Source organism: Rasamsonia emersonii (genome assembly GCF_000968595.1).
Source record: "Rasamsonia emersonii CBS 393.64 chromosome Unknown ctg1118621760582, whole genome shotgun sequence".
Classification (NCBI taxonomy): domain Eukaryota; kingdom Fungi; phylum Ascomycota; class Eurotiomycetes; order Eurotiales; family Trichocomaceae; genus Rasamsonia; species Rasamsonia emersonii.
This window is the reverse complement of record NW_013562888.1, coordinates 1-26,568: the sequence shown is the minus strand read 5'-3', so window position 1 is coordinate 26,568 and position 26,568 is coordinate 1. Positions and strand designations below refer to the sequence as shown.

The following is a 26,568-nucleotide window of genomic DNA, read 5'->3' as shown; positions in this document are numbered from 1 at the left end:
TCGCTGGGATCTGAAGAAGTTCACTCGGGTGTCGACCCAGCTGGGCTCCTCCATGAAGAGCGTCGGCGAGGTGATGAGCATTGGAAGAACGTTTGAAGAGGCGATCCAGAAGGCCATCCGATCGGTTGATTACCACAATCTGGGTTTCAACGAGACCAACGCTCTCATGTCCATCAAGACCGAACTCCAAACACCCTCGGACCAACGCCTCTTCGCAATTGCCAACGCCATGCACTCCGGGTACTCTGTGGACGACATCTGGAAGCTGACGCAAATTGACAAGTGGTTCCTCCGCAAACTGAAGGGCCTCAGCGACTTTGGCAAGATGCTTAGCACTTACAATGCTTCGAACGTGCCTCTTGATCTCATCCGCCAAGCCAAGCAGCTAGGATTTGCCGACCGTCAACTTGCCAAGTTCCTGGGCTCCAATGAACTCGCCATCAGACGCATGCGTGTTGAAGCGGGTATTTTCCCGGTTGTCAAGCAAATTGATACCGTGGCTGCGGAGTTCCCTGCTTTCACCAACTACCTCTATCTCACTTACAATGGTTCCGAGCATGACGTCAAGTTTGAAGACCATGGGGTCATGGTGTTGGGATCTGGCGTTTACCGAATTGGCTCCTCTGTCGAGTTCGATTGGTGCTCCGTCAGAACCATCCGGACCCTTCGCGAGCAGGGCCACAAGACCGTCATGGTGAACTATAATCCCGAAACAGTCAGTACCGATTACGATGAGGCAGACAGGCTCTATTTCGAGAACATCAACTTGGAGACTGTTCTGGACATCTATCAGCTGGAATCCGCCAGTGGTGTGATCATCTCCATGGGTGGACAGACTCCCAACAACATTGCTTTGCCCCTGCACCGTCTGAACGTCAAGATTCTGGGAACCTCTCCCGAGATGATTGACACCGCCGAGAACCGGTACAAGTTCTCTCGGATGCTCGACCGCATCGGGGTGGATCAACCCGCCTGGAAGGAACTTACCAGCATCGAAGAGGCGACTGAATTCTGTGAGAAGGTCAGCTATCCTGTGCTGGTGCGACCGTCGTATGTGCTTTCCGGTGCTGCGATGAACACAGTTTACTCCAAGGATGATCTGGCAAATTATCTCAACCAGGCCGCCGAGGTCTCTCGAGAGCATCCAGTGGTGATCACCAAGTACATTGAGAATGCCAAGGAGATCGAGATGGATGCCGTGGCCCGCAATGGTGTCATGGTGGGCCACTTCATCTCCGAACATGTTGAGAATGCTGGTGTTCACTCTGGTGATGCGACTCTCATTCTGCCTCCCCAAGACTTGGACCCCGAGACCGTACGACGGATCGAGGACGCCACGCGGAAGATTGCCGATGCTCTCAACGTGACTGGCCCGTTCAACATCCAGTTCATTGCAAAGGATAATGACATTAAGGTCATTGAATGCAACGTCAGAGCCTCTCGATCGTTCCCCTTCGTGTCAAAGGTCATGGGCGTTGATCTGATTGAGATGGCAACGAAAGCGATGATCGGCGCCCCCTTTACGGAATACCCACCGATTACTGTCCCGAAGGACTACGTGGGCGTTAAAGTCCCTCAATTCTCCTTTTCCAGGCTGTCTGGCGCCGACCCGGTCTTGGGTGTGGAGATGGCGTCTACTGGAGAGGTCGCGTGTTTCGGGCGTGATCGGTACGAGGCCTACATCAAAGCCCTCATCTCAACGGGCTTCCGCCTTCCGAAGAAGAACATCCTGCTGTCAATCGGTTCTTTTAAGGAGAAACTGGAGATGCTGCCTTCCATTCGGAAATTGCACCAGATGGGATTCAACCTGTTCGCCACTGCGGGTACTGCGGACTATCTGGAAGAGCATGGCATTCCCGTCAAATACCTGGAACTCCTTGCAGGCCAAGAGGAAGATCTCAAGTCTGAATACTCTCTCACGCAGCACTTGGCCAACAATCTCATCGATCTTTACATTAACCTGCCGTCCAACAACCGTTTCAGACGGCCCGCGAACTACATGAGCAAGGGCTACAGGACCCGTCGTATGGCTGTGGACTACCAGACTCCTCTTGTGACGAATGTCAAAAACGCGAAGATTTTGATCGAAGCGCTGGCGCGGCAGTATCAGTTAGATGTGCTGAACATTGACTATCAAACTAGCCATCGTACTGTGGTGCTGCCTGGTCTGATCAACATTGCCGCCTTTGTTCCAGGGCTAGCTCGTCCTGGCTCGAAGGATCTCCAGGTGGTCAGCAAGGCTTCGATCGCCGCCGGCTTTACCATGATCCGTGTCATGCCGGTTGGTGTTGACAACTTCGTTACCGATGCCTCCGCTTTGAAGATTGCCCAGCAGAATTCTCAGGATGGCGCGTACTGTGACTTCAACTTGTCCGTTGCGGCAACTGCTTCCAACTCGGACCAGATTGGTCAAGTGACGGGCGAAGTGGGCGCTTTGTTCATCCCCTTCAACCATCTGTCTGGAAACATCAACAAAGTCGCTGCCGTCACCAGCCACTTCGCGGCGTGGCCGTCCAGCAAGCCCATCATCACGGATGCGAAGGCAACTGATCTAGCTTCGATCCTACTCTTGGCGAGCCTCCACAATCGTAATGTCCATGTGATGAGTGTGACGTCCAAGGACGACATCAACCTTATTGCCCTCAGCAAGGAGAAGGGTCTCAAGATCACCTGCGACGTTTCGATCTACAGTCTGTTCCTGTCCCAAGATGACTACCCTGAATGTCACTGTCTGCCCACGGCCGAAGACCAGAAGGCCTTGTGGGAGCACTTGGGCACGATCGACGTCTTCTCGGTTGGCAGTCTTCCATACCAGCTGGCTGGCAAGAATGCTAGCCCTACTGTTGGTATCGCGGATGCTCTTCCCTTGTTGCTTACGGCGGCCTCCCAGGGCCGGCTGACCCTGGACGACATCTCTGCAAGGCTCTATCACAATCCCAAGAGAATCTTTGAGCTGCATGATCAGCCAGACGCATCCGTTGAGATTGAGGTGGACCGTCCTTATGTGTACCACAATGACCGTGCCTGGTCTCCTTTCGAAGGCAAGCCCATGAAAGGATCGGTCCACAGAGTCGTTTTCCAGGGCAAAACTTCCTGTCTCGACGGAGACCTGTTGCCCGAGGCCGCGAAAGGTGCGGACATGTCCTCACACCGGATTGTGCCACCTTCGCCTTCTGTTAAGGCCGTGTCGCCCAAGGTGTATCCCCGACCTGACAGTTCGATTGAACGCCGGCTCTCGATGTCTGGCACCCCGGTTCGGCCAGCACGCCCGAAGGCCGCGGATGCATCTGCGGTGCCGAGTGTCCCTGAGCTCGGCCCCCCACTCTTCACGCCTGTCTCGCAGGTGTCTCCGTCGCTCCTCGAGCTGCTGTCTCGGTCTACTTTTAGACAGAAGCACGTGATTTCTGTCAATCAATTCAACCGTGCAGATCTTCATCTTCTCTTTACTGTGGCGCAGGAAATGCGTCTGGGTGTGGAACGGCAGGGAGTGCTCGATATCCTCAAGGGTCGGGTTCTGTGCAACCTTTTCTACGAGCCGTCGACCCGGACCTCGGCCTCCTTTGATGCTGCCATGCAACGCCTTGGAGGACGAACGGTTGTGATCTCGACGGAGCACTCATCTACGAAGAAGGGAGAGACCCTGCAGGACACCATCCGTACACTGGGCTGCTACGGCGATGCGATTGTGCTGCGCCACCCTGAGGAAAGCAGCGCCGCGACGGCTGCTAAGTTCTCGCCTGTTCCGATCATCAACGGTGGCAATGGCAGTCTGGAGCACCCGACGCAGGCGTTCCTCGACCTCTTTACCATCCGGGAGGAACTCGGAACTGTGACGGGTCTCACTGTCACCTTCACTGGTGATCTGAGGTACGGACGCACGGTTCACTCCCTGATCAAGCTCCTCCAGTTCTATGATGTCCGGGTGCAGCTGGTGGCACCCAAAGCATTGTCCCTGCCGGCGGAGGTGCGCCAGCAGGTTGCGGCTTCTGGGCAGCTCATTCTGGAGTCCGAGGAGCTTACACCGGAAATTGTCAGCCGCTCGGATGTGTTGTACTGCACGCGTGTGCAGAAGGAGCGGTTTGCCGACCTGGATGAGTACGAACGGTTGAAGAACAGCTTCATTATCGACAACAGCGTTCTTAAGCATGCCAAGAGCCACATGGTTGTTATGCATCCCCTGCCAAGGAACGCGGAGATTAGTGAAGAGGTGGATTTCGACCAGCGGGCGGCCTACTTTAGACAGGTGAGTCTGCCGAAGAGCATTACTAACAGGACCATGCTAATGTTTGTCTCCAGATGCGCTATGGTCTCTACTGTCGGATGGCATTGCTTGCTTTGGTTCTGGCACCATGAGACGTCGTTCCTTCGGCAGAAGACTGAGGACATTAGCAAAAAACGTTCACCTGCTGGCTTTATTTGTCATTTGCGTCTTGTTTTTTTTTTGCCTGCATGTACCAAAAAAAGTTTTGAGATACAGTATATAAAAAGTAGCTTTCCCAGTGGGGGATAGAATTCTAGCATTAGACGAATTTTCTGCATTAGGCATGGATATGGGGTATACGTGTATTTGTATGTCATGTCGTGTGGTTTATGTGTGGTATGGGTTATTTATGGTTATTTATGGGTCATTTATGTGGCGTTTCGTGTTGTGTCTGGGGTGGTTTTTTTTTCTTTTCTGTTCATGGCGTGGGGTTGGGTTGGTTGGGTTGGGATCATGGTTTCAGGGAGGTTGGGATCTGGGAATAGAAATAGATTTTTTTTTCCTCTTCACTGATTTTTAATTAATTAATTATTATTATTATTTTTTTTTAGAATGTATATTGGCATATCTTCGGAAGCTTGGTTTACTACGAGAGTAGAATTTAGAATTCGCGAGTTTAGCGCTGGACTTGGCTGCGGGATATCATCCCATCTGAACTACTACTCTCTACAACATGACAAAATACGAGCCTGTCTCAAATCACAATAATTATCGATTGCTCTTGTGAAAGCGATACCATCCACAGCATATGAAAGTTTCATGAAATAACAGAGATTACACTATCTTGTCTCCTTTTTACTTTTTCAAATTGACGGTACCAAAGGTGAGTTCGGCAAGGCATTCTTGGTCTGCTTACTGTGAGCTTATCTGCTTTTTCGTCTTGCCAAATAATCATGCTGATTTTCTGATATAGTATTTGACTACTAATACTGTTCTTATTCTGTGTGGATGTCAGCTTGGTATCTGAGTCAGCGATCGCTCATCCTGGACCGAAATTGCGTGATCCGCGAGATCTGCCAGCCAACAGGAGCCGTCCATTCGATGCTCCGACAGCACAGAAGAACAGAAGTGTATTCGGGAAAAAGAATAGGAGAAAAAAAAAGAAGAAGTAAAATGCTAGGTAAGCCAGCCAATTGATTTTTTTTTGTAGAATTCGATTCGATTACGATGTTGATATTAAACGTTTTACTTTGCAGTAGTTAGTTACATGTCCGTCTCTGCCGAGTGAGTCCTGGATAGTACTCCGGAGTACAGGTATCTGTGGATAACAGACGTGCTTGCTATCATTGGCTCGATGGCTTATTTCCCGATCTCGTCATTTGGAGCTTCGATTGCTCATCTGCGCCCACGCCTCGGTCTTCCAGCACGTCTATGCCTGGAATGGCAGCTCCTTAGGCATGCGCTCTTAGTTCTGTATGCTACGATTAGCTTGACGGACAACATACGGGGTTATGTTCTGGCGAGTCCCCATAGACTTGGGTAAAAGCTCTGGCCATCTGCCGTTCTGGCGCAGTGCATTTATGGTTGTTTTAGGTGCAGGCACGTTTCTTCCCTATGGACCCTCCAGCTGTCGCATGGCGCATGGCGCATGGCGCGTGGATGATGTCGTGCTGTGGCCTAGGTCCACGGCGGGTCCTAAGCGTCGAAACTACTATTAATGCAGTCGATCTGCGATCTCTGAATTTTGACAGCTGCTGCTTCTTCCTTGAGGTCTTCCAACTGTTGGTTCTCTGGCACACGCAGACACAGTTGCCTCGGTCACGATGGCGGACTCAATTGAGAAAAAGCAGCCGGCAGGTGAGCCGGCTCCAGAGGTAGCGCTCAAGACGGCTTCGCCGTCGTCAGAAGCCGTTGCGGAGGCGAATTCGAAGATCAATGAACGAGCCTTGCTCCGCAAGCTGGATCTGAGGCTTTTACCACCGTTGACGCTGCTGTATCTGATGTCCTTTTTGGATCGCAGCAATGGTACGGCATGACACGGCACATACCAATAGCGCTTGGCTTTTGACTGCTGCTAACGTCTTCGTTTGACAGTCGGCAATGCTAAATTGGAAGGACTGGTTACTGATGTGAAGATGAGTACGTTGGAATGAATTCTGTCCCTTCAAACCGTCAGGATCACTAACACTATGTCAGCTGGGGACCAGTACCTGACCGGCCTGACCTTGTACTTCATCGGCTATGTCTTGTTCGAAGTTCCGTGCAACATCATTCTCAAGCGAACCAGTCCGCGCATGTGGTTGCCGACAGTGACATTTATCTGGGGGGTCGTCGCCACGCTGCTGGGTGTCGTCCAGAACTATTCCGGATATCTCGCTTCGCGCTTCTTCCTCGGAGTCTCTGAGAGTGGTCTGTTCCCGGGAGTGGTGTTCTACCTCTCGATGTGGTACAAACGCAATGAGCAGCATTATCGCGTCGCCCTGTTTTTCAGCGCAGCTTCTCTGGCTGGTGCATTTGGTGGTGTCTTAGCCTGGGTGGGTAATCTTGGAACTTTGACCTATGTGGATGGAACTGACCCGTTAACAGGGCATTGGACACATGAGGGGCGTGGGTGGCTACAATGGCTGGAGATGGATATTCATTCTGGTGGGTTACAATCTTCGTTAAATGATATATATAGAGACGACAGCAGCACTGACGGATACAATGTGTAGGAGGGCTTAGCCACGATCGTTGTTGCTTTGTTCGCGTATTTCCTGGTCTACAACTATCCGTCGACCGCCGAATTCCTGACCGAGGAAGAGAGGGAGTTTATCCAGTTCCGTCTGAAATACGACAGTGATGCCACGCGCGATGAATCTTTTACCTGGACGGCAGTGCTGAAGGCTGCCAAGGACCCGAAGGTCTGGCTTTATGGGCTGGCTTTCCACACCATCTCTCTTCCGCTGTATACGCTGTCGCTGTTCCTGGTACGAACCAGACGCCCCGTCCCTTTTTTCACTGTTGTCACTGCTAAGCTAACGGATGTGATTGCAGCCGACAATTATCAACGAGCTGGGATACTCTGCCGCTGCCGCGCAGCTTCTCTCCGTCCCGCCTTACGCAGTCGCTTTCGTCCTGACCATCACGGTGGCCGTCCTCTCCGAGCGGACTCGGCGCCGTGCGCCTTTCGTCATGGCCAGCTCGGCCATCGGCTGTATCGGGTACATCATTCTGCTATCGACACACAGTCCGGGCCGGTCCTACGTCGGGACTGTCTTCGCAGCCGCGGGGATCTATCCCTCTGCGGCCATCGTCCTGGCGTGGCCGGCCAACAACGTGTCCGGACAGACGAAGCGCGCGATCGCCAACGCGATGCAGATCTCCATCGGCAATCTCGGTGCCGTGCTGGGCACGCAGCTGTACCGCGCCGAGAGCAGTCCGCGATTCTTTGTAGGCCACGGCTTCGCGCTGGGGTATCTGGTAGCCAACATCGGCGTGGCGACCACCCTGTGGCTGGTCCTGCGGAGGGAGAACGTCCGCAAGGCGCAGGAGCGCGAGATCCGCGGGATCGCGCCGTTGGAGGAGGTTGGCAATGGAGGGGATGATTTCCAGGGTGATGAGGATCCTCGATGGATTTTCCAGACTTGAAAACAACTATTTTGTATGCATGACTTGTTGATATGGGTATTGTCTATACTGATAGTTGGGTATTACATATGTATGTTTGTGAATATGCTACGAATGATGATATGATCAATGATCGGCAGAACTGTCATTAAGATCTGAACTATACCAGTTGATGATTCGTGATATACTTGACCCGACCTTGGAGCAAGCCAGCTATCATCATCATCATTATAACAATGCAGCGTCAGACTACACTAGCAGTTAGTTGACACCACTACTACTACCTAACAGGTGAACACCGGTATGAAAACTGCTACTGTATCACGGCACCTTCTTCAACTGAGTTGGCAACGTCAACAGGTCTGTCTGCTCATCATCATCATCTCCTCCCAACATCAGTCTCATCTTCCTCAGATCCATGCCCACCCCAGGACGCAACCGCAGATGCCGATCCAGCAACGGCGCAATCAACCGCCACTCGCCCTCCAGCACAGCAACCAGCTTCTCGAGCCGCTCGATATGCCCACTGTACCGGCCCAGCACCCCGTTCAGAGTCCGGATATGCGCCTCCCGCTGCCCGAGGAGGACGCTCAGCTTCTGCACCTTGCCCTGCTGCTCGTTTAGCGTCTGTCGCTGCGTCTCCAGCGCGCCTGTCTGCCGCTCCAGCGCGCTGGTGCGCGAGAGCAGCTTGCTCGTCTCTTCCCGTGAGCGTCGATGCGTCTCCCGCTCCAGGGCCAGGTCGTGCGTTAGCGTGCGGTTGCGCGATGCCAGTTCGGCGTTGAGCCGCTCGAGGTCTGTGTTTCGTGTCGAGAGGTTCGTTACCTGCTGGTGTAAGTGCCGGATTTCTTCGTCGCGGAGGAGGAGTTGTTGTTCTTGCTGTTGCTGTTGCTGCTGCTGCTGCTGCTGCTGCTGCTGGCGTTTCTGTGACTGCGACAGTTGCCGAGTGAGTGGGTGAATAGGAGGAGCTACCACTGCTGGTGCTGCTGGTGCAGCTGCTGCTGCTGGAGGCGGTGGTTGTTGCGGTTGCGATTGCGATTTCTGAAGTTGATCCAGAGATCCTTGTCCTTGTTTTCGGTAGATCCAGCTAGTTTGAACGTTAGTGGCAGGCTCTGGCTACAATTGAATAATACATAAAGGGAACGGATTGGGAGTTATCAATAACAAGTAATAGACAGTCTGTTTATTAACGAATTGCCATGGATAAGCAAGGAGAATAAACTTGCAGAATTCAACCCGAAATTGCAGCTACAACAAGACCAGAGAGAGTATGATGGGGCCAGAAAAGGAAAGCAGCTGCTTCGAGTAAGTACGTCCACGAGCTGTGTGTCATCTGAAGAAGATAGAAAAAAGGCACGATATAGAAGAGAAATATTCCATGCACATGCACATACATGTACAGCACATAGTAGACATGCATACATACGTAGGAAGAGGAAGAGAAAGAAGAAGAGACACCTACCGAAGCGGATTCCCTCTCCGATCCCTCCACGCATTCGCATTCCCATTCGAATTAGAATTCGCATTCGAATTAGAATTAGAATTCGAATTCAAGTTCAAATTCGTGCTCGAACCCTGCGACCCCGCGTCCTCCGTCTTCTCCGTCTGCTCGATGTTGATGCATGTCTTGCTGTAGATGTCGCTGATGACGGCGCCAGTACCTGCACCTGCAGTGGAATTGGAATTGACATTGCTGTTTCCGTTAGCGATTGTTGTTGCCGTCGTGGAGCGTTTCCTGAATAGTGGATGCTGGTGCTCTTCGCTTGGGGAGAGGGTGTTGGTATTCGTATTGGTATTGATATCGGTATTGCTCGTAGTAGTGGTGATAGTAGTAGCAGTAGTAGCAGTGGTAGCAGTCGCTGGCGAGGAAGTATTGCTATTACTATTGTTACTGCTGCCGCTGCTGCTGTTGCCGCCGCCAGACATCATTGCAGAAGTCGCTGCTGCTGCCTCTGCTGCTGTGGGCCTGCATGCATTATTGTTGTTATGGTTATTGCTGCTTCTCGTGTGAAGGAACTGCGGGAGGGTCATTTTTGTTTCTTTCTTCAAATCAGATCTCTTGTAAGTGGTAAGACATATAAAGGCATTTAATAATTAATTCAGATTGAATGTGCTGACTTGACTACGTCAATGGGATTCGACTCCAAGTGTATGGAATAATGGAGTGGAATGGAATGACCGGCTCATGGACGGGTCATGATTCGGTCATCCTTCACCTTCACATCTAGATAGGTAGCTTGGGTATCCGATAAACTTGTTTGAGAACCGTGGAACAGGAACAAAAGGCTGTACCTGTAAGGTAAGGAGGTACATACAACAGTACCTGAAATAGCAGCAGACTTCCGATCTGAGTTTCGGACTGGACTTCCTGTCCATTGATTAAAGTTGTTTTACATGTTGGGCCGTAGTATCAACACTATTCTATCCTGGCGATTAGCACAAATTCGACTCCAGAGAACATTGTATAATCTTGTATCGTACAATCGTCTAGGTCTATGTCTTGTACTGTAGTACATCCATGTCATGATCGAATCGTACATTGCAGCCACTGCGTAACTGCATCCGTCTGCTACGCACTCTCCGGCCAGTACTTCCTCAGCAAGTCCTTCTTGTTGACTTTGCCCATGGCGTTTCGCTCAATCTCGTCCACTACCCGCAGGATGGTGGGCACCTTGTACGGCGCCATTTCCTCTTTTAATTGCGCGCGGAGCGTGCTGAGTTCCAAGGGGGCAGTCTGTTCCTGTTAGACAGAAACAAAAAGGACACGAATTCTGAGCTGACTTACTCCCGGCTTCTGCTTGACCACCGCTGCCACCCGCTGTCCCCATTCTTCATCCGCAACGCCCACTACTGCCACCTCCTGAATCGCGTCCAGGCTCAGCATCTTTCGCTCCACCTCCAGCGCGGAGATCTTGTAACCACCAGACTTGATCAGGTCGACTGACGCCCGGCCCTGGATAAAGTACGCCCCGTCCTTGTTGCGTCTCGCCACGTCGCCCGTCTTGAACCATCCGTCCGGTGTGAACTCTTTAGCCGTGGCTTCGGGCCGGTTCCAGTATTCCAGAAACACATTGTCGCCCTTCACCTCGATCATGCCGTCTTCGTCCGCCGACTCGATAATCTCTCCCGTCTCCTTGTCGACCAGCCGCACTTGCACTCCCGGCAGCGGCCAGCCGACGCTGCCGTCGATCCTCTTCTCGACTTCAAGTCCGCAGCTGATGGCCATACCGATTTCAGTCATCCCATATCTCTCCAGCAGCGTCTGGCCGGTGATTTCGGCGAATTTGGCCTTGATCGGTGTCGGGAGGGCCGCGGAGCCGCTCACGACCAGTCGCAGCGCTTTGGCTCCCTCCCTGGCAGCAGCCTCCGCTTCTGTAGACCGGATATGTGCGTCGAAGTAGTCAACAAGCCGGGAATAGATGGTTGGCACCGCCATGAACATCGTCGACGAGCCTTTATCCTGCCACCGCTCCCAGATGACCTTGGGGTCAAACTTTGGGTGCATCTCCACGGTTGCTCCGCTCAACAGCGTAGCGGTCAATCCATTGATGATTCCATGTATATGGTGAAGGGGAAGAACGTGTATCAAATGATCCGAGGGCGTGTACTGCCATGCCTTCACAAGACAGTCCGCCTGGAAGGTGATGTTCTTGTGCGTCGACACGCATCCTTTTGGATTGGACGTTGTCCCTGAAGTGTAGATCATGAGCGCTCTTCTCGTCGTGGGGAATGACGGATGAAATGGAGGCAGCTCAGACCGCGACGTAGCGAATGGCACTGACGTCGTAAACCGAACATGGGTCGCTTGCTCTCGTAGAGACGGCTCGAGCTTCTGGAAAGAGGGGTGGATGATCACCAACGACGGCTGCGAGTCTCCAATCGTGTAGAGCAATTCCTTGACTGGGTGAGATGTACCTGTTTCAGTCAGAAGCAATTCTCACGGTAACTTGTATGTATGTATGTAGACGAACACAGAGGAACAGCCACTCCCCCGCAGCCCAAACTGCCCATTGAGTGACCACGTAGTCGTAACCATTCGGCACGAGGAAGGCAATTCTCCTCTCCTGCAGATCCCCTGTCGACGCAAGACCCAGCTCTTCCAGGAGCCACTTCTTCAGCGCCGACACATCTGCCAGCAGCTGGCGGTACGTGAAACTCTGCCCTTTCGTCCTGTCGACGACGGCAACCTTGTCGGGATTCGTCGTCGCATGCTTCTTCGCTTCGAGGAACAGAGGCAGAGACGGAATTAACGCCAGATCTGGCCGTCGTTGTTGGGACTCAGACTCCCACCGGCGACTGCGCAGCAATGCGGTCGTGATGACCGGCACCGAGACCAGCGCGGCGGTGATCCAGAACGCGGAAGACCAGCCGGACGCGCGTGATCGTTCGGCCCAAACTGCTATCATTGTCGACTCAGACGTGTCCAGGAGTTGTCAAAGATGTAAATAGTGTAGATGAGTTTCACATTGCCAAATAATTGTCGGTGTCGGCCTGCGAAGGCCTCATTTCTTCCTGGCGGAGCGTTGCATCGGAGGAAGGGCAGCCAACCTCGGCGGAGCGGCGATGACGATCAGCGCAACACACTCCGATCTGAGAATGTTTCATCTCAACACAGTTATAATCTTACGATGTTACTCGCGTAACTTTTGAAGATTTGGGGGTGATCAGCCAATTGGATCACAATTGAGCCGTATTACTCAACCTAAGGCTTCTACAACGCTCGTGCCTGATGCTGTGACAATAACCAATTTGGTCAATGGGTCTGTCTTGTCCAGATTGACTGGACAACATCTCTTTATTGACGAATGAACTCAAGGTTCTACCGAGTATACTCGACCATCTGAGGCTGCTGAGGACAGTGTCATAAATTACCAAGATATGAGACTGCTCTATTCACTGGTATGGACAGGAAATGATTATATAACCAACGACAACGAATTTTCAAGTGTAGCGAACTAATTGATTCATGACGCATCTGTCCTTATCCTTTTCCTGGACGATCCATCATCACGCGACGCCGAAAAGTTGGCCATATCATCTGCGAATGCGGTGTTGGAACCCGCACTGATCATGGACGTCAGGTCGAAAACTGGATCGTCCCAGATTTGCTGGATGTCATCCAGGGACTGGTTGCCCACGATCGATCCCTGATCGTGAGCATATCCCATGGATGGCATCTGCTGGGGTTGCGAGAAGCTGCTATAGTCGACGCTGAAACCGTTCATCAACTGTGGTGTCGGCATTGCCATTTCTGAGCGGACCAAGCCTGGCGAATCATTAGGATTGGCTTGCGCAGCCGCACCGCTGGATGAATTAACACTGTCTTCACTCTGGCCGGCGCATGCTGATTGGAAGAGTTGACTAAACGTGCTCCCTGAAGTTGCGGACTGTCTATCAGATGGTGTATGGGAGCTCATGCTTGATTGAGGAATTGCTGGGAGCAGAGAGGTGCTGAAAGCATCTGTCGTCCTCATTGCAGATGACGTCTGGCTGGAGAATATTGCTGTGATTATCTCCCTGAGGTTGTCAACTCTAACCTGCTCTCTGCGTCTACCAGCGGCCACCAGTGACACGAGGAGTTTTACACAGGTTTCCGCCGCCAATCTCAGATCGCTCGCAGTGGCCGAGTCCAAGTCTCCCTCTTCTCTCGTCCTGAACTCCCACAAGCCATACAGGGCCATTAGCCCGCAAGACCATAAAGTGTACACGTGCGATCCAGGATTCAACGCGAAGACGAGTAGATGACGTTGACATTGCGCATTAAGGCATATGATCTCCTTTGCGAGAGTCGTACATCTTGCGAGCGAAGTCCAATACTGAATAGCTTGAGGTTGGAATGAGATGGCCACGCGATGGGCTACAAATCGCGTATAGAGATGCGTCAAATGGAGAAATGCAACAGCCGGGTCAGTTCCCCGGTCGTCGCCTGAAAACTCTGAGAGAGTAGCTGGATCAAGGTGGAGATGATCGGGAAGATTGTGCAACCATTCATCGAGCGATCGATCAATGGACTCAATCTTTGTCACAGCCTGTCTCCTCTCCGTCGTGGTGTAGAGAATCTCCAGAGCGTTGGAGAGGACACGCACGACTTTGATCAGAGACACGAAAAGAAGCATTCCGGTCGGTTCACCAGGAAGGGATAATAAGTACTCGTCGGCGGTGACAAAATCGTCGTCCACATCAGACGGCAGCTCAACATCAATATCACGATCCCGGAGTGTTTTTGGAAGTCCCTCCACCGCAGAAAGGAAGCTGTTGTCGATCAGAACACATCCCAAGCGGTCGTACAAGGGTACTTACTTATCGAGCATGTAGCAAACCCAGAAGGCCCTCTTTCGCAGCTCGGTTATCAATGGGCTGAAGTGGAATCTTCTCGTATGTCGATGTAACCCTAGCTCAAGGGCGAGTCTGGTCATGCTCCCAGTCACCTGGAAGGCGAGACTTCGCTTTCCCGTGTAGAGGTACCACATGGCCAGAATTCCTTGAAACTGCAGTGTTCGGAGATCATTCGGGGCCAGAATGTCGTCCCGGAATTTGGACGACTGGCAGAATAGATCAATATCCTTCCCTTCCGCATTGATAGTCGGACAACCCTGGTTGGCTACACCGGTGAGAAACAAGTGACGGCATCCTAAGGCCAAGACAAGAAAGAATAATGCTAGAAATGCTCTATCGCGTTGCTCAGGCGGGGCCGAATAGAGACCGTTCACTTCATTCATGAAGCTAGGACGATGAAGGATCGGAAGCAGGAATTTCCACGAGTCGAACCAGGCGTCTATGTACGTTGTAGCCGTCTCTAACGGTGGAAGGATAATCGATGCATGTGCATCGTCAATGCGTGGTTGAAGAGGATACTGTATTGTATCGTCATCGATGTCAACTCGAAGGAGGGCATCTCCTATTTTCCCCGGCGTTTTGCTGATCTTGGCGAGCTTCTGCTGCGCTGTTCCAACGAAGAAAATTCCCGACGAGGAGCCCATAAATCGTCCAACGCCAGATCCGTCCAGATTCATCCGCCCTACTTCGCGCGAGAGGGGCTCGTCAGTCGGTGGCCTGGCATTGTTCCTTGAGAAGCTGTCCCGACTCGGGGTAATGAGCGGGACGGTTCCTCGGAGAGCAGCAGAGCTCGGTTGTCCATAGATGGCAGGCTTGGTGTACGAAGACTCCAGCTCTTTGATCCGCTTATCCTTGGCGTCATTGCTGTCTCTTAGTTGATGGACTTCGGCTTCCAACTGCCTCAGACGCTGTTCGATCGATTCGGTGTAGCTGATGCCATGAGCACTATCCCTGAGATTGAGCTATTTGGAGTGCAATATCTACCTTCTGGGGTAAGACTTGCGGTTCAGCTTTACCGTAGTCAGGCATTCCAGGCCGACGCGTTTACACCGTCCACACTTCAATTGCGACAGATTAGCATCCCTTGCTTGCGCGCAGAAGATACTGCGACCATTCGCAATATTCTAAGCAGCGCAGACCTACCGTAGGAACAGCTCCGTCGCAGCGAACCTAGCAAGATAGGATGGTGAGCGGCCAAGTAGGATCACTCCGGTGAACGCGTGACCCACCTTCTTTAGTCGACACCGATCACACGCCTGAATGGTCCTTCCCGTCAAGGTGAGAGCCGGGCCATTTTCTGAGCGGCCTGGAAGGGAGGATTCAGGCGAGTCATGGCCGCTAGCCTGGGATGGCATAATCTAGAGAGCTCTGTCCCACGTGCTGGCGCGATGAAGCGATTGGACATAGTCGCTGGCCGGTTGAGGCGTCGTGGTCATATTTCTTTCAACACGCAATCCGCTATCAAGCGCACTTCGCATCAGCTCTTGAATTGCATCCTCTGGCGATCAATGATGTCAAGCAGTACGGAGCATGCACTTCAGTAGTACGGAGTAGTCAAGTGACCTCGGGAGCAACAGCGGCATGGTGGCACGTGCGGTCAGCCCTACAGAGGAAGTCCCGTGCGTGCCGGAGTTGGGGCCGTTCTCCGTGCAGACAGGGCCGGCTTGGCGACATCGGAGAAGCACCGCAGGTATATGCGGAATGCAGGTGCCTCGTCTCGCACCTGGCATTGCACACCAGCTCGTCCATGGGAATGGGGGTGCCAGGGATGCTGAGACGGCCGTTTCTGCTATCGAGGTCCCGCGGAGCCTCGATTCTCTACCGTGCCACCCGCAATGTGTCCTCTGCGCCTCCGCTGATTCGCATCCAGAACGGAACCTTCTATCGCAGCTATCCCTCGCAGGAGTCCCAGGAGCCCAACCCCCCTCTTTTCCCCAACTTCAACTTCGTTCTTCCCTCGAAACCGGATGCTGCGGAGGGCAGTGAGAAAAAGGAATTGCAACATTGGGCCGTGATTGGTTCCACAGGAAGGACTGCGCTCCTCGACGTCTTGCGCGGCCAATACATTTCCATACCTCCGAACGCTCGCTCCTATCCCTACCTCTCCACCGACGAGATCGCCGCGAAAGACCCCCGGTTGCGATATCCGGGCAATGCCATCCAGTATGTTGGATTCAGCGGCGAAGGCTCGCAGGCCACAGGAGGAACCCGGGGTGCATACTTGAGTGCTCGCTATGAGAGTCTCCGAGAGGACACCGACTGGACAGTCCGGCAGTACCTAAAAGGCCAAACATCGTTGAACCCGCTCGAGGGAGAAGAGGAGGGCAAGGTACACGATGAAGCCTTCCTACGAGAGGTTGTCGCTAGCTTAAAGCTGGAAGAGCTCTTGGACATGCCCGTTGCAAATCTGAGCAATGGTCAGACCAGGCGGGCACGGATAGCCAAGGCCCTGCTTAACAAACCAGAGCTCCTCCTGCTGGATGAGCCCTTCAGTAAGTCCCTCTATCTGGGTCGATTTGGAGCGGCAGACTGATTTGTACCACCAGTGGGACTTGACCCGGCCACTGTGAACAGCATATCCACGCTTCTGCGAGGGCTTGCGGAAAAATCCGCGCCAAGGCTTGTGCTCGCCCTTCGTCCCCAGGACAAGGTGCCGGACTGGATCACTCATCTTATGGTCCTTGGGAATGGCCATCGCGTCTTGTTTCAAGGCAGTCGATCACAGGCTGAGAAGGTTTTTCAGGTCTGGAAACACCTGGGAAAGCAAAACCTCCACGCACCGAAGTCATGGCCCGAAGACCAAAAGGTCATGTTCCAGAGTGCGAAAAAGGATCTCGAGAATGGCCTCATAGACCGGAATCTTCTCGTGGATATGGGACTGCTCGAAGAGAGGACCTCGGGTTTGGAGATACATGCCGCCATGGATGGCGAGCCCATCATCGAGATGGACGGCGTCCAGGTTCGATATGGCGACAAGACGGTGTTGGGTGGCTGGAAGCAAAGAGTCAATGACGAGTTGAAAGAAGGCTTGCATTGGAGAGTCCGCCGTGGTCAGCGTTGGGCCATCCTAGGGGCCAACGGCTCAGGAAAGACGACCTTGTTGTCTCTGATCACGTCGGATCACCCCCAAGCCTATGCGCTGCCAATCCGCTTGTTTGGTCGTTCTCGCCTTCCAGAACCCGGAAAGCCTGCCATCTCTGTTTTTGACCTCCAGTCCCGAATCGGCCATTCCTCTCCCGAGGTCCATGCATTCTTCCCCCGACAGCTCACGGTGCGGCAAGCGATAGAGTCCGCGTGGGCAGAAACATTCCTTTCCAAACCTGTTTTGAATCATGAGCGAGATCTCGACGTCGACCGAGTGCTGAGAATATTCAAGCCGGATCTGGATCCCAATTTCACGGCTGGCACTGCTGGCACTGCTGGCAGCCCATCCCAGGGAACAGGAAAAGGGACGAATGGAGGAGAAAAGGGCGATAAATCGGAAGCGTTTGACTTGCTTTCGCCATTTGAGGCGTCAGGCCGCAGTTTGGACACGGCCAAACTGCCCGACGACGAAGTGAGCTATGCAGATTCACTGCGTTTCGGGTCTCTCAGTCTCCCGCAGCAACGGCTGGTGCTCTTCCTCCGCGCGATCATCCACAAGCCAGACCTGGTGATCCTCGACGAGGCATTTTCGGGCATGTCGCCGTCACTCCGCGAAAAGTGTTTCCACCTGCTCGAAGGCGGCGATCAGAGACGGCTGAAACGGTTCGACGTTGACGACAGCCTGTTCTCGGGTAAAGAGGGGCGCTTCACCGGTCTAACGGACGAGCAGGCCCTCATCGTCGTCAGCCACGTCAAGGAGGAAGTCCCGGGCTGCGTGCGGCACTGGATGCGTCTCCCGTCCGACAACGACGGCGTAGGCGAGCCCCTCGAGTTCAAGATGGGCGTCCTCCGCGCCAACGACTCTCTGAACCTGAACAGCGAGCTCTGGGATCACATCTGGAGCTCCAACAAGATGCGAAAGACCCGGCGTCGCCCGTCGAGCAAGACAAAGGAGTATCCCGGCGATGAGATTGTGTATAACTATGTTCTGCCTTACGCGCCGTCCTCTCGTAAAAGTGATTGACTTGTATATACATAATATATAGATATATGGAAACGGATGAATTTGTGTTATGTTATATCTGGATATATTGTGGGTATAGGCATAGGTATAGATCTGGTTTAAAAAGAAAGAATTGGTAAATACATAAAGGGAATTTTTTTTAAAAAAAATGAACAATGGCATTGGTATTGACATTTCGCGAAAACAATGTAGTAAATAATGGGTGTTGGCTTCAATGTCATGAACTCTCTCATTCATTGACTAACCCACTCACTCATTCCCCTGGTAGACGACATTAGGAACAGAAGTAAGAGAACTGCTTCCAAAGCAGACATTCTCGTTAACATGGAACAACACAACACAACACGGTTGTCGTTACAAAGAATCAAGACTGATCCTTGGCGGCCTGCGCCTCGGATTCCTCCGCACCATTGTTACCACCATTACCACCACCACCACTACTACCACCACCTGTATCCCCAACTACCGCATCCAGGCCTTTGCCAATGAGATCCTTGAAATCGACGCCTACTTCCGTCAGCATGTTGGCGTGCTCGTCCACGATGTCCATGCATTTCTGCCACACGGATGTGCCGCGCTGCACGCTGCTGAGCTGCCGCACCAGCGTGGCGTTGAACTCGTCCAGGTGCTCCTTGGCCCATTTGATGCATGCGCTCGTCATCACGGGTGGAAAACATTGCTGGTAGATGCTGATTGTGTTCTTGATCAGTGTGAAGTACACGAATGAGATCTGGAAGATGTAGAGTGGGAGGTCGCCTTCGAAGACGCATTGCCTGGTGGCGAAGTTAGTTGTCTGCAATCATTATTGTCAGTTCTGCGGAGTGTATAGGATCATACCTTGCCCGTTTGTGGATGACCTCGGTTCGTGCCTGCAAGTACGCCTCGCGTGCTCGATCCTCGAATCCTAGCCGGCTCAGCCATCCGACGTTGGTTTTGGTGGCCATGAGGAACGAATGCGTGTCTACTAACGCCCGCGTGAGCATGCTCGCCAGCTTCGTCGCTCTTTCGTCGACCTTCATGTTGATGATATCCTGCGCGGTCGTGTTTCCCTTGAGCCCTCGAGCCAGTTTCCGCAGCCGCTCGACGCTGGATACCGCTTGCTCGAAATGCTGCAGCGCAATTTCGATGTCGAGCTCGTCCAGCTGTCCCTCCACCCACCGGAGATTGTATTGCTTGCCATCGACATCGATGCGGACCTCTGGTTTGTCCTTCGAGTTTTCTAACCCATCAAATATCTCCGACTTCCGATCTCTCCGTCCAAGATAGCCATTGCTTGCGGCCTCTGTTTCTGCACGAAGTGTCTTGCGGAGATCCTCGACTGTCTTCCGGAACGTGGCCAAGAGTTCATTCTTGGCTGAATTGGTGCGCTGGTCGTATCGATATGTATAGGACTGGGACCCGTAGCGGATGTTGATGGCGTGGCTGACTCCTCTGTCTTCTGCCTCTGCACGCGCTGGCCCAGAGCCAAGGTTGGCACCCAAGTCGATCATGTCGATATCCTGTAATGGCCAGCACTCCTCTGCCACCAGCTTCGTCGGCGCTGGACCCCGCTGATTGGGGTTGTTCTGGTCAATTCGCTTTCGTTCTTGGCGGCGACCAGGAGATGATCGTTGAGAAGAACGATATGCACTGGCCGTTTAGGCTTCCATGTCGCCGAATCCAGCTCGACCCAGTGACCGCTTTCTAAGACGATATGCCGGCCAGGGACAGCAGGCAGGAATTTCTGTGACCCTTCGACTGTCTTCCATAGTGTCTGCAATTGCACGTTCCACATGCTCTCCAGGTTTGCTACCGAGCTTCGGTTGGCGCGCTTGGAGAAACGGTCATCAGCCGGAGACAGGGGGTTGGGCCCGTTGGCAATGCTCGTCTGGCCCAAGGCGGTGGTGAGCTCCGACATCAAGGTGCGGAGAGTTCGCATCTCCCCCTTCAGCTTCTCCGCCTCTTTGCTGATCTTGATGAACTGCGTACGATTCTGGTAGACATTCTGCTGCAGGTCCGTCGATGTCCGGTTCCTCACTTTCCGTAGACTCTCCTGGTAGTCTTGAATCTCCTCTTCGGAGGCATTGGCAAGCAAGCTGGCGACATCTGCACACCAGCGTTAGACGGTGACCACCACGTCATGGCAGGGCCGCACTCACATTTCTCAACCGGTAGGCTGGGATCCCTCAGGGCCTTGAGGTCGACGCGGGGCGGCTGGGATGAGCCCGTCGACGGTTTGCCGCCAGGGGGCGAAGCTCCTGCACCACCGTATGTCTTGGGGTCTGGGAGGCTAGGGACCGGCGGGGCATTGGGATCTAAGTCGGGAGGCTGGTTGAATCGCGTGGAATAGCGTCTCTTGACCAGATCAGAGGTCGCACCGCTGCTCTGCTGCGGTCTCTCCCGGGGGGTCGAGGGCAGACCAGCGCCCGATGCCTTGCTGTTGGCAGGGAGCGGTCCGGAGATGGGCTTCGGGGCGCTGATCTGGGGTCGCCGACGCGACTTGCTGCGTAGAGTCAGGCCACGCCCTTCCATGGCGGCAGCGTATCGCTCTGGTCGTGACGATGATGCGAGGACGCTGCTGCAGACCCGTGATCGGGGCGGGCGGACAGCTGGCGCTTCTGCAGCGACAGTTCCGAGCCGCCGCGGCGGAACAACGATGATCCACCAGCTCAATCAAAATTAATTGTTACCGCAACAAGCCCGACATCGCCTGCACCAGCATTCGGCCACCATCTGAACCCCGGCAGCATCGATCGTTGCAGGCATCTTCCATTGGTCTGCCGTTCCACGAGTGCTCTTGCTTCTGCCTCTCTCCCCTTTGCTTGTCATTCTCACTGCCCTCCGCTGCCGCCCGTCCGCCATGAAAACATCGACGCTGCTGGCCGCGACGGCCGGCACGGTGCTGACAGGCTTTCTCGGTACGCCGCTTCTCGTTTCCTCCTGTTCCTGCCATTGATGCTGCAAATCCGTGGCATGACTGCAATGCTGGCTGTGCTGATGCTGGGACTAGCCTATGCGATCTGGTTTGACTACAAGCGACAATCCGACCCCGAGTTCCGGAGAGCCCTGAAGAGGGACAACCGACGACTGGCTCGCGCCGTCAAGGAAGAGGCCGAGGCACAAGGGGCCAAGCAGCGGGAAGCCATCAAGAAGGCGGTCGCCCAGGCCAAGGAAGAGGGATTCCCCACTGACCTCGAGGAGAAGGAGGCCTACTTCATGGGCCAAGTCGCCAAGGGCGAGTCTCTGTGTGCGGATGGTACGTTGTGTCAATATCGTCGGTCATGTCTGACCCAGTGAACTCTGACGCTGATGCAATGCCCCAGGATCCAACAATATCGAAGCCGCTCTGGCGTTCTACAAGGCGCTGAAGGTCTACCCGCAACCCAAGGACTTGATCTCGATATACGACAAGACGGTGCCGAAAGACGTGCTGGAGATTCTGGCGGAGATGGTGGCCCTGGACAGCGGCCTGAAGCTGGGCACGTTTACCGGCGGCGAGAGCAGCGTTGACAGCCACGGGGTGGAGTGATGGCCCTGCTGTCTGTCGGGCTGGAGTTCCGCTCCCCATCTCACCTTGACCGTTGTGCCTTTCTCACCAGGCGTCACGGGCTGGCCATCGCCCGTGGCGTCTGCTCTTTGCATCTCCACTTCCCTGTATACTTTCTACGCATTGCCATGCACCGGCCTCTCGGAGCTCATGGCGTGGCAGTCTGTCTGGTTTCCGCATTTGATTCAGTTGTATGTTTGGGCGACGATGCTGGTCTCTTTTGCCTTGCGGGTTTTCGGAGGGGGACAAGATTCACTGTACTTTAACGGATAACCTATGAGGTGCAATCTACTTATTTAATCACTGTACGGTGGCACAGCCGTATGACCACTGCATGATCACTGTTTTGCATGGAGTCAGTGTTACATCAATGTATGAGATTCTATATCTGTATAGGAACCGGAGACATGTGTGTTGTCTCTTATAATGCTATGTCCTCTGTAAGTCTGTATAGTCTGTGCAGCAATTGTCCATCAGTTGTCCATCCAGGCTGAATTAATTACTGCTTTAGCGTCCGAATGCAACCATCCAATGTCCGGCCCGTCCTCCGCCACGACTGCTGGCCCCGTGCCGAACGGGCTTGTGGGCCTCTGCCGGCCAGCGAATCCACGCCCGCAGTCCTGCACCGGCGCAGCAGCGATGCACCAGACGAGATCTCCGGCCTCTAATCCAGGGCTCCAACGGCCCCATTGGCACGGCCTGTTTCAGGAATTGTCCCTATCACCAGTTGGGTGGTAGGAGAGGCTGGAGAGCAGCATGGATCTCCCTTTTCTGCTGCCTCTCTCCTTCCTCGTCTGTCCTTGATCACGTTTCCTCCCCCTCGCTGACTTGTTTCCTTCTCTTTCGTCCTTCGGTCCTGGGGAGGTCGCTCCTGCCCTTTTTCTCTTCATCATTCTTCAGTCGCTCGCTCGTCGCTGCTTTTTTCCCCTCGTTGAGTCTCTTTGCGCATCGTGCGCGGCCACTCTTTCCCCGTCTGCACTCTGTTCTGACCTGTCTCATCGCCCCCACGGTCCTCCTCAATATTCGTCCGTATACCTACTGAGAGCGACAACATGCCAGTATGTGGCTTTCTCCGTCTCTGCTCCTTCGAATTGTCGCAACTGACTCTGGACTAGTCGTACAGCCGTCTCTTCGCTGCGCTTTGCGGGCTGGCAACCACTGCCGTCGCAGTGAACCCGCTCATCGTCGACGGAAAAGACTTTGTCGACAGTGTTACCAAGGATCGCTTCCAGATCATCGGTGTTGAGTAAGGATATCGATTCTGGTGGTGTGTCGAGAGAGGCCTCATTAATCGTCTCGCAGCTATCAGCCTGGCGGCTCCTCTGGCTTCTCTGGCGACTCTGACCCTCTCAGTGACAAGGCCTCTTGCCTGCGAGATGCCGCTCTGATGCAGCGTCTGGGTGTATGTCTGACCAAACTGTTTACCAGTGAACTGGCCGCTCACTGCGATTCCATCTAGATCAACACCATTCGTGTCTACAACCTGGCGACCAACGTCAGCCATGACGACTGCGCTTCCATCTTCAACGCGGCCGGTATCTACATGCTCCTGGATGTGAACTCTCCCTTGCCCAATGGCAGTCTCGACCGCACGGCTCCCTGGACCACCTACGACCTGGACTACCTGCAGCGCATCTTCTCCGTCGTCGAGGCCTTCAAGAACTACCCCAACACCCTCGGCTTCTTCGCCGGAAACGAGGTCATCAACGAGCAGAGTACTAAGGAGGTTCCAGCGTACATTCGGGTACGTCCGTTGTCTGACTATTCTCGTTACTGAAGCTGTGGCTGACCGGGTCTGTTTTGTGGTATCTAGGCTGTCCAGCGTGACCTGAAGGACTACATCGCGAAGAACGTCCAACGCCCCATTCCGGTCGGATACTCTGCCGCCGACGTCCGGGACATCCTGGTGGACACTGCCAACTACATGTCCTGCGAGATCTCCAACGCGACCAGCTCCCGCTCGGATTTCTTCGGTCTCAACTCCTACTCATGGTGTGGTGACTCCAGCTACACGAAGAGTGGCTACGATGTCCTGACCGCCGACTTCGCCAACGCTTCTTTGCCGGCCTTCTTCTCCGAATATGGCTGCAACCTTGTTGAGCCTCGCGTCTTCACCGAAGTCCAGGCTTTGTATGGCGAAGACATGACCCAGGCTTTCTCTGGTGGTCTGGTCTACGAATGGACCCAGGAAGCCAACAACTACGGTCTGGTGCAGATCAACGACAACAACACCGTCACCCTGCTCATCGACTATGACAACCTGCAGAAGCAGTTCGACAAGATTGACGTGAAGCGCATCGAGTCCTCCAACACGACGCAGACCTCCGTGAAGCCTGTCCCGTGCAGCGCTGACCTGATCACCGGCAACTTCCTGAACACGTTCGACCTTCCGGCTCGCCCGCAGGGTGTGGATGACCTGATTCAGAATGGAGTTAAGGGCGCCACCGTTGGCAAGCTGGTCTCGGTGTCGTCTCAGGAGATCCCGAACACTGTCTACGACTACACTGGCAAGGTGATCTCGGGTATTAGGCTGAACGCCCTGCAGAACAACGAGGTCAACACGCCTGGGTCCAACACTTCGGGCAGCAGCAGCGACGGAAACGGCACCAGCAGCGCTACCGGCACTGCTGCCTCCGCCACCCACACCGGAGCTGCTAGCCGGCAGCACTCGTCTGGCGTCCTGAGCACCTTTGGCGCGGTTGTGGCTCTGGCCGTGTCCTTGGCATGGTAATCTGTGTTCCAGCGGCGAGGATCGCATGTTGTAGTCCGTTTTTGGTTTTTTTCCTTTTCCGGACAAAATAAAGTATAGCTATGGATGGCCGGGATGCTTTTGGACTAAGATTCGTGTACATTGTTTAGGAAGAATATATATTAAGCTGGCTTGAGGTCCACAGGCCTTGGGGAAATGCGAGGACGATTGTCGTTGCTTCATCTGTCTTTTCGTGAGCTGTTTTACCGTTTGTTTCATAGATTCATGTCTTGTGAAAGACATGCTGAATTTGGAAATATGCGTTCTTTTAATGAGCAGACAGAACAAGTGCTCTGTATTAACCATTAGTACTTACCTAGTGGACATTACAGTACATATGTACCTTGTATCAGTGGTTTCAAGGATAAGGTTCGAACTGTCCCATAGTTCAAGTTTAATGGAGTATTGCACATAAATCTGAGAATTGAATTTCTAGGTCATTACAAAAAAAATGGTAGACTAAGTAGGATATCTGGACTGAAGAGATCAGGGAAAGGGTATCCAACTTCTTCTCAACCGTTTATATACAGACAGACAATCTACACAGACGAGACTTAAATACAATGAACGATCGACTGGATCGACTGACTGCTCTCAAGCCCGCCCCTCCCGCCGGGCCTTCTTCTTCTCGTACGTCTCCAGCAGAACCCGGCGGATCCTGTCGTGGCCCGCCGCGAAATTGGCGGCCGCAACCTTGACCAGCATCTCGATCTGCTCCGGCGTCCAGACCAGATTGTAGCTGCCGGAGAACTTGGCCGTCGACGGGTCGAAGCCCGGCACCGCGCGCTCGTTCGGCAGCAGCGGCATGTAGATCATCGTGTTGTCCGCGTAGCAGACTGGTGCGGGCGGGTTGGTTACTGTGTGGCCGTATGAGTCGACTACCGTCGCGGGCCGCTCGGCTGGTGTGCCGTCGTAGACCTGCGCGTAGAGCAGTCCCTCGTTATTATGATTCTTGTCGAGCCGCTTTGTATAGTGCATGCCGCGCCGGCTGCCGATCTGGTCGACGCGCTGGTGGAAGCAGTCCTTGTGCACGTCGCTCGAGGCGTCCATCGTGATGATCACGTCCACCTCGCGCTCCGGCCGCAGCAGCACGTACGTCGGGCAGTTGTTGTCCAGCCCGGAGTCGATCAGGTGGATGCGCGGCGAGTTCTCGATCCCGGGGGGCCGCGCCTGACCCCTGGCGACGGGCGTCAGATGGAACATGAAGTTGTGCTCGTTGCACGCGTGCAGCGGATGGTGTTGCTGGAACTCCTCCGTTCGCTGCTTGCCCCACAGGTGCGTGATCTTGTGCGCGAGATCGTGCACCACGTTGCCGATCGAGCCCGGCGGCAGATTGCGCTTGATGGTCGCCAGATACGAGTTCAGCGGCCCCGCGGGCGCGCTGGTGCACAGTCCCAGTAGCAGCGCCAGCGACTGCTCCGGGAGCTGCATCGTCGATTTGCCCAGTTCGAACGGCCGCCCAAACCCCCAGGTCGGCACCCACGCCTCCAGCTCGTCGCACCCGATCTCGTACGGCGTCATCTCGAACCACTGGAACCAGGAGTCCACCGTCTCCGTGTGCTGCTCCCTGGACGTCATCGGGTCGTCTTGGTCCCGGAATGGGTGCTCCTTGTCGACCCAGACCTTCCATGGCCGTTCGTGTCTGATGGCCGTCAGGATCGGGAGCGGTTCTGCACCGTCCCTGAGCCTCCGCTGGACGCTCGACCATTTGTACCAGCCACGCTGCTGCTGCTGCTGCTGCTGCTGCTGCTGGCTGTCCGGTTCGGAGCCGTGTTGGAGAAACAGGTATCCGGTGATAAGCACCGAATACAGGTCCATGAGCACGATGTGCAGATTGCTGTGGTGCTTCTGCACGAGAGGGCCCAGGGTGTTGTACGCGCCGTCAGGGGCGGTCAACGTCATGCGTATCGCCTCGTCGGACAGCGGATGATACGGCGAAAGCCGTCTCTTGCAGTGCTCGAGGATATGGTCGATGTTGGTGTTGCCGGATGTGTAGTACGCCGCCATGGCCCAGCAGCTGCCGCTCACGCCGGCGACGTAGG

At 54.0% G+C, this 26,568-nt stretch overlaps 9 protein-coding genes across 9 annotated transcripts; 5 read left to right on the top strand and 4 right to left on the bottom strand.

The window, feature by feature from the left end:
• Nucleotides 1-52: 52 nt before the first annotated feature.
• Nucleotides 53-4,353, top strand: T310_7741 (Bifunctional pyrimidine biosynthesis protein (PyrABCN); the record flags this gene model as incomplete). Its single annotated transcript, XM_013469478.1, has 2 exons — nucleotides 53-4,243; nucleotides 4,297-4,353. 2 exons carry the CDS (start codon nucleotides 53-55, stop codon nucleotides 4,351-4,353), a joined length of 4,248 nt encoding a protein of 1,415 aa, XP_013324932.1.
• Nucleotides 4,354-6,024: 1,671 nt separating this feature from the next.
• On the top strand, nucleotides 6,025-7,831 carry T310_7740 (MFS transporter; the record flags this gene model as incomplete). Its single annotated transcript, XM_013469477.1, has 6 exons — nucleotides 6,025-6,058; nucleotides 6,296-6,340; nucleotides 6,398-6,735; nucleotides 6,788-6,847; nucleotides 6,916-7,170; nucleotides 7,238-7,831. 6 exons carry the CDS (start codon nucleotides 6,025-6,027, stop codon nucleotides 7,829-7,831), a joined length of 1,326 nt encoding a protein of 441 aa, XP_013324931.1.
• Nucleotides 7,832-8,131: 300 nt separating this feature from the next.
• On the bottom strand, nucleotides 8,132-12,213 carry T310_7739 (uncharacterized protein; the record flags this gene model as incomplete). Its single annotated transcript, XM_013469476.1, has 6 exons — nucleotides 8,132-8,894; nucleotides 9,270-9,865; nucleotides 10,123-10,175; nucleotides 10,385-10,541; nucleotides 10,593-11,702; nucleotides 11,749-12,213. The coding sequence occupies 6 exons, from the start codon at nucleotides 12,211-12,213 to the stop codon at nucleotides 8,132-8,134; spliced, it is 3,144 nt and encodes a 1,047-aa protein (XP_013324930.1).
• Nucleotides 12,214-12,771: 558 nt separating this feature from the next.
• Nucleotides 12,772-15,498, bottom strand: T310_7738 (Transcriptional activator protein; the record flags this gene model as incomplete). Its single annotated transcript, XM_013469475.1, has 4 exons — nucleotides 12,772-14,059; nucleotides 14,108-15,073; nucleotides 15,128-15,247; nucleotides 15,287-15,498. The coding sequence occupies 4 exons, from the start codon at nucleotides 15,496-15,498 to the stop codon at nucleotides 12,772-12,774; spliced, it is 2,586 nt and encodes an 861-aa protein (XP_013324929.1).
• A 398-nt stretch (nucleotides 15,499-15,896) lies between these two features.
• Nucleotides 15,897-18,251, top strand: T310_7737 (ABC transporter; the record flags this gene model as incomplete). The annotated part of the gene is made up of 2 exons (XM_013469474.1): nucleotides 15,897-16,635; nucleotides 16,690-18,251. The coding sequence occupies 2 exons, from the start codon at nucleotides 15,897-15,899 to the stop codon at nucleotides 18,249-18,251; spliced, it is 2,301 nt and encodes a 766-aa protein (XP_013324928.1).
• Nucleotides 18,252-18,615: 364 nt separating this feature from the next.
• Nucleotides 18,616-20,762, bottom strand: T310_7736 (Exocyst complex component Exo84; the record flags this gene model as incomplete). The annotated part of the gene is made up of 4 exons (XM_013469473.1): nucleotides 18,616-19,024; nucleotides 19,089-19,750; nucleotides 19,873-20,336; nucleotides 20,390-20,762. 4 exons carry the CDS (start codon nucleotides 20,760-20,762, stop codon nucleotides 18,616-18,618), a joined length of 1,908 nt encoding a protein of 635 aa, XP_013324927.1.
• Nucleotides 20,763-21,212: 450 nt separating this feature from the next.
• On the top strand, nucleotides 21,213-21,759 carry T310_7735 (Mitochondrial import receptor subunit (Tom20); the record flags this gene model as incomplete). The annotated part of the gene is made up of 2 exons (XM_013469472.1): nucleotides 21,213-21,486; nucleotides 21,554-21,759. 2 exons carry the CDS (start codon nucleotides 21,213-21,215, stop codon nucleotides 21,757-21,759), a joined length of 480 nt encoding a protein of 159 aa, XP_013324926.1.
• A 1,070-nt stretch (nucleotides 21,760-22,829) lies between these two features.
• On the top strand, nucleotides 22,830-24,508 carry T310_7734 (1,3-beta-glucanosyltransferase; the record flags this gene model as incomplete). The annotated part of the gene is made up of 5 exons (XM_013469471.1): nucleotides 22,830-22,835; nucleotides 22,893-23,023; nucleotides 23,080-23,179; nucleotides 23,237-23,521; nucleotides 23,591-24,508. The coding sequence occupies 5 exons, from the start codon at nucleotides 22,830-22,832 to the stop codon at nucleotides 24,506-24,508; spliced, it is 1,440 nt and encodes a 479-aa protein (XP_013324925.1).
• A 612-nt stretch (nucleotides 24,509-25,120) lies between these two features.
• Nucleotides 25,121-26,533, bottom strand: T310_7733 (Cytosolic phospholipase A2; the record flags this gene model as incomplete). Its single annotated transcript, XM_013469470.1, has 1 exon — nucleotides 25,121-26,533. One exon carries the CDS (start codon nucleotides 26,531-26,533, stop codon nucleotides 25,121-25,123), a length of 1,413 nt encoding a protein of 470 aa, XP_013324924.1.
• Nucleotides 26,534-26,568: the final 35 nt, after the last annotated feature.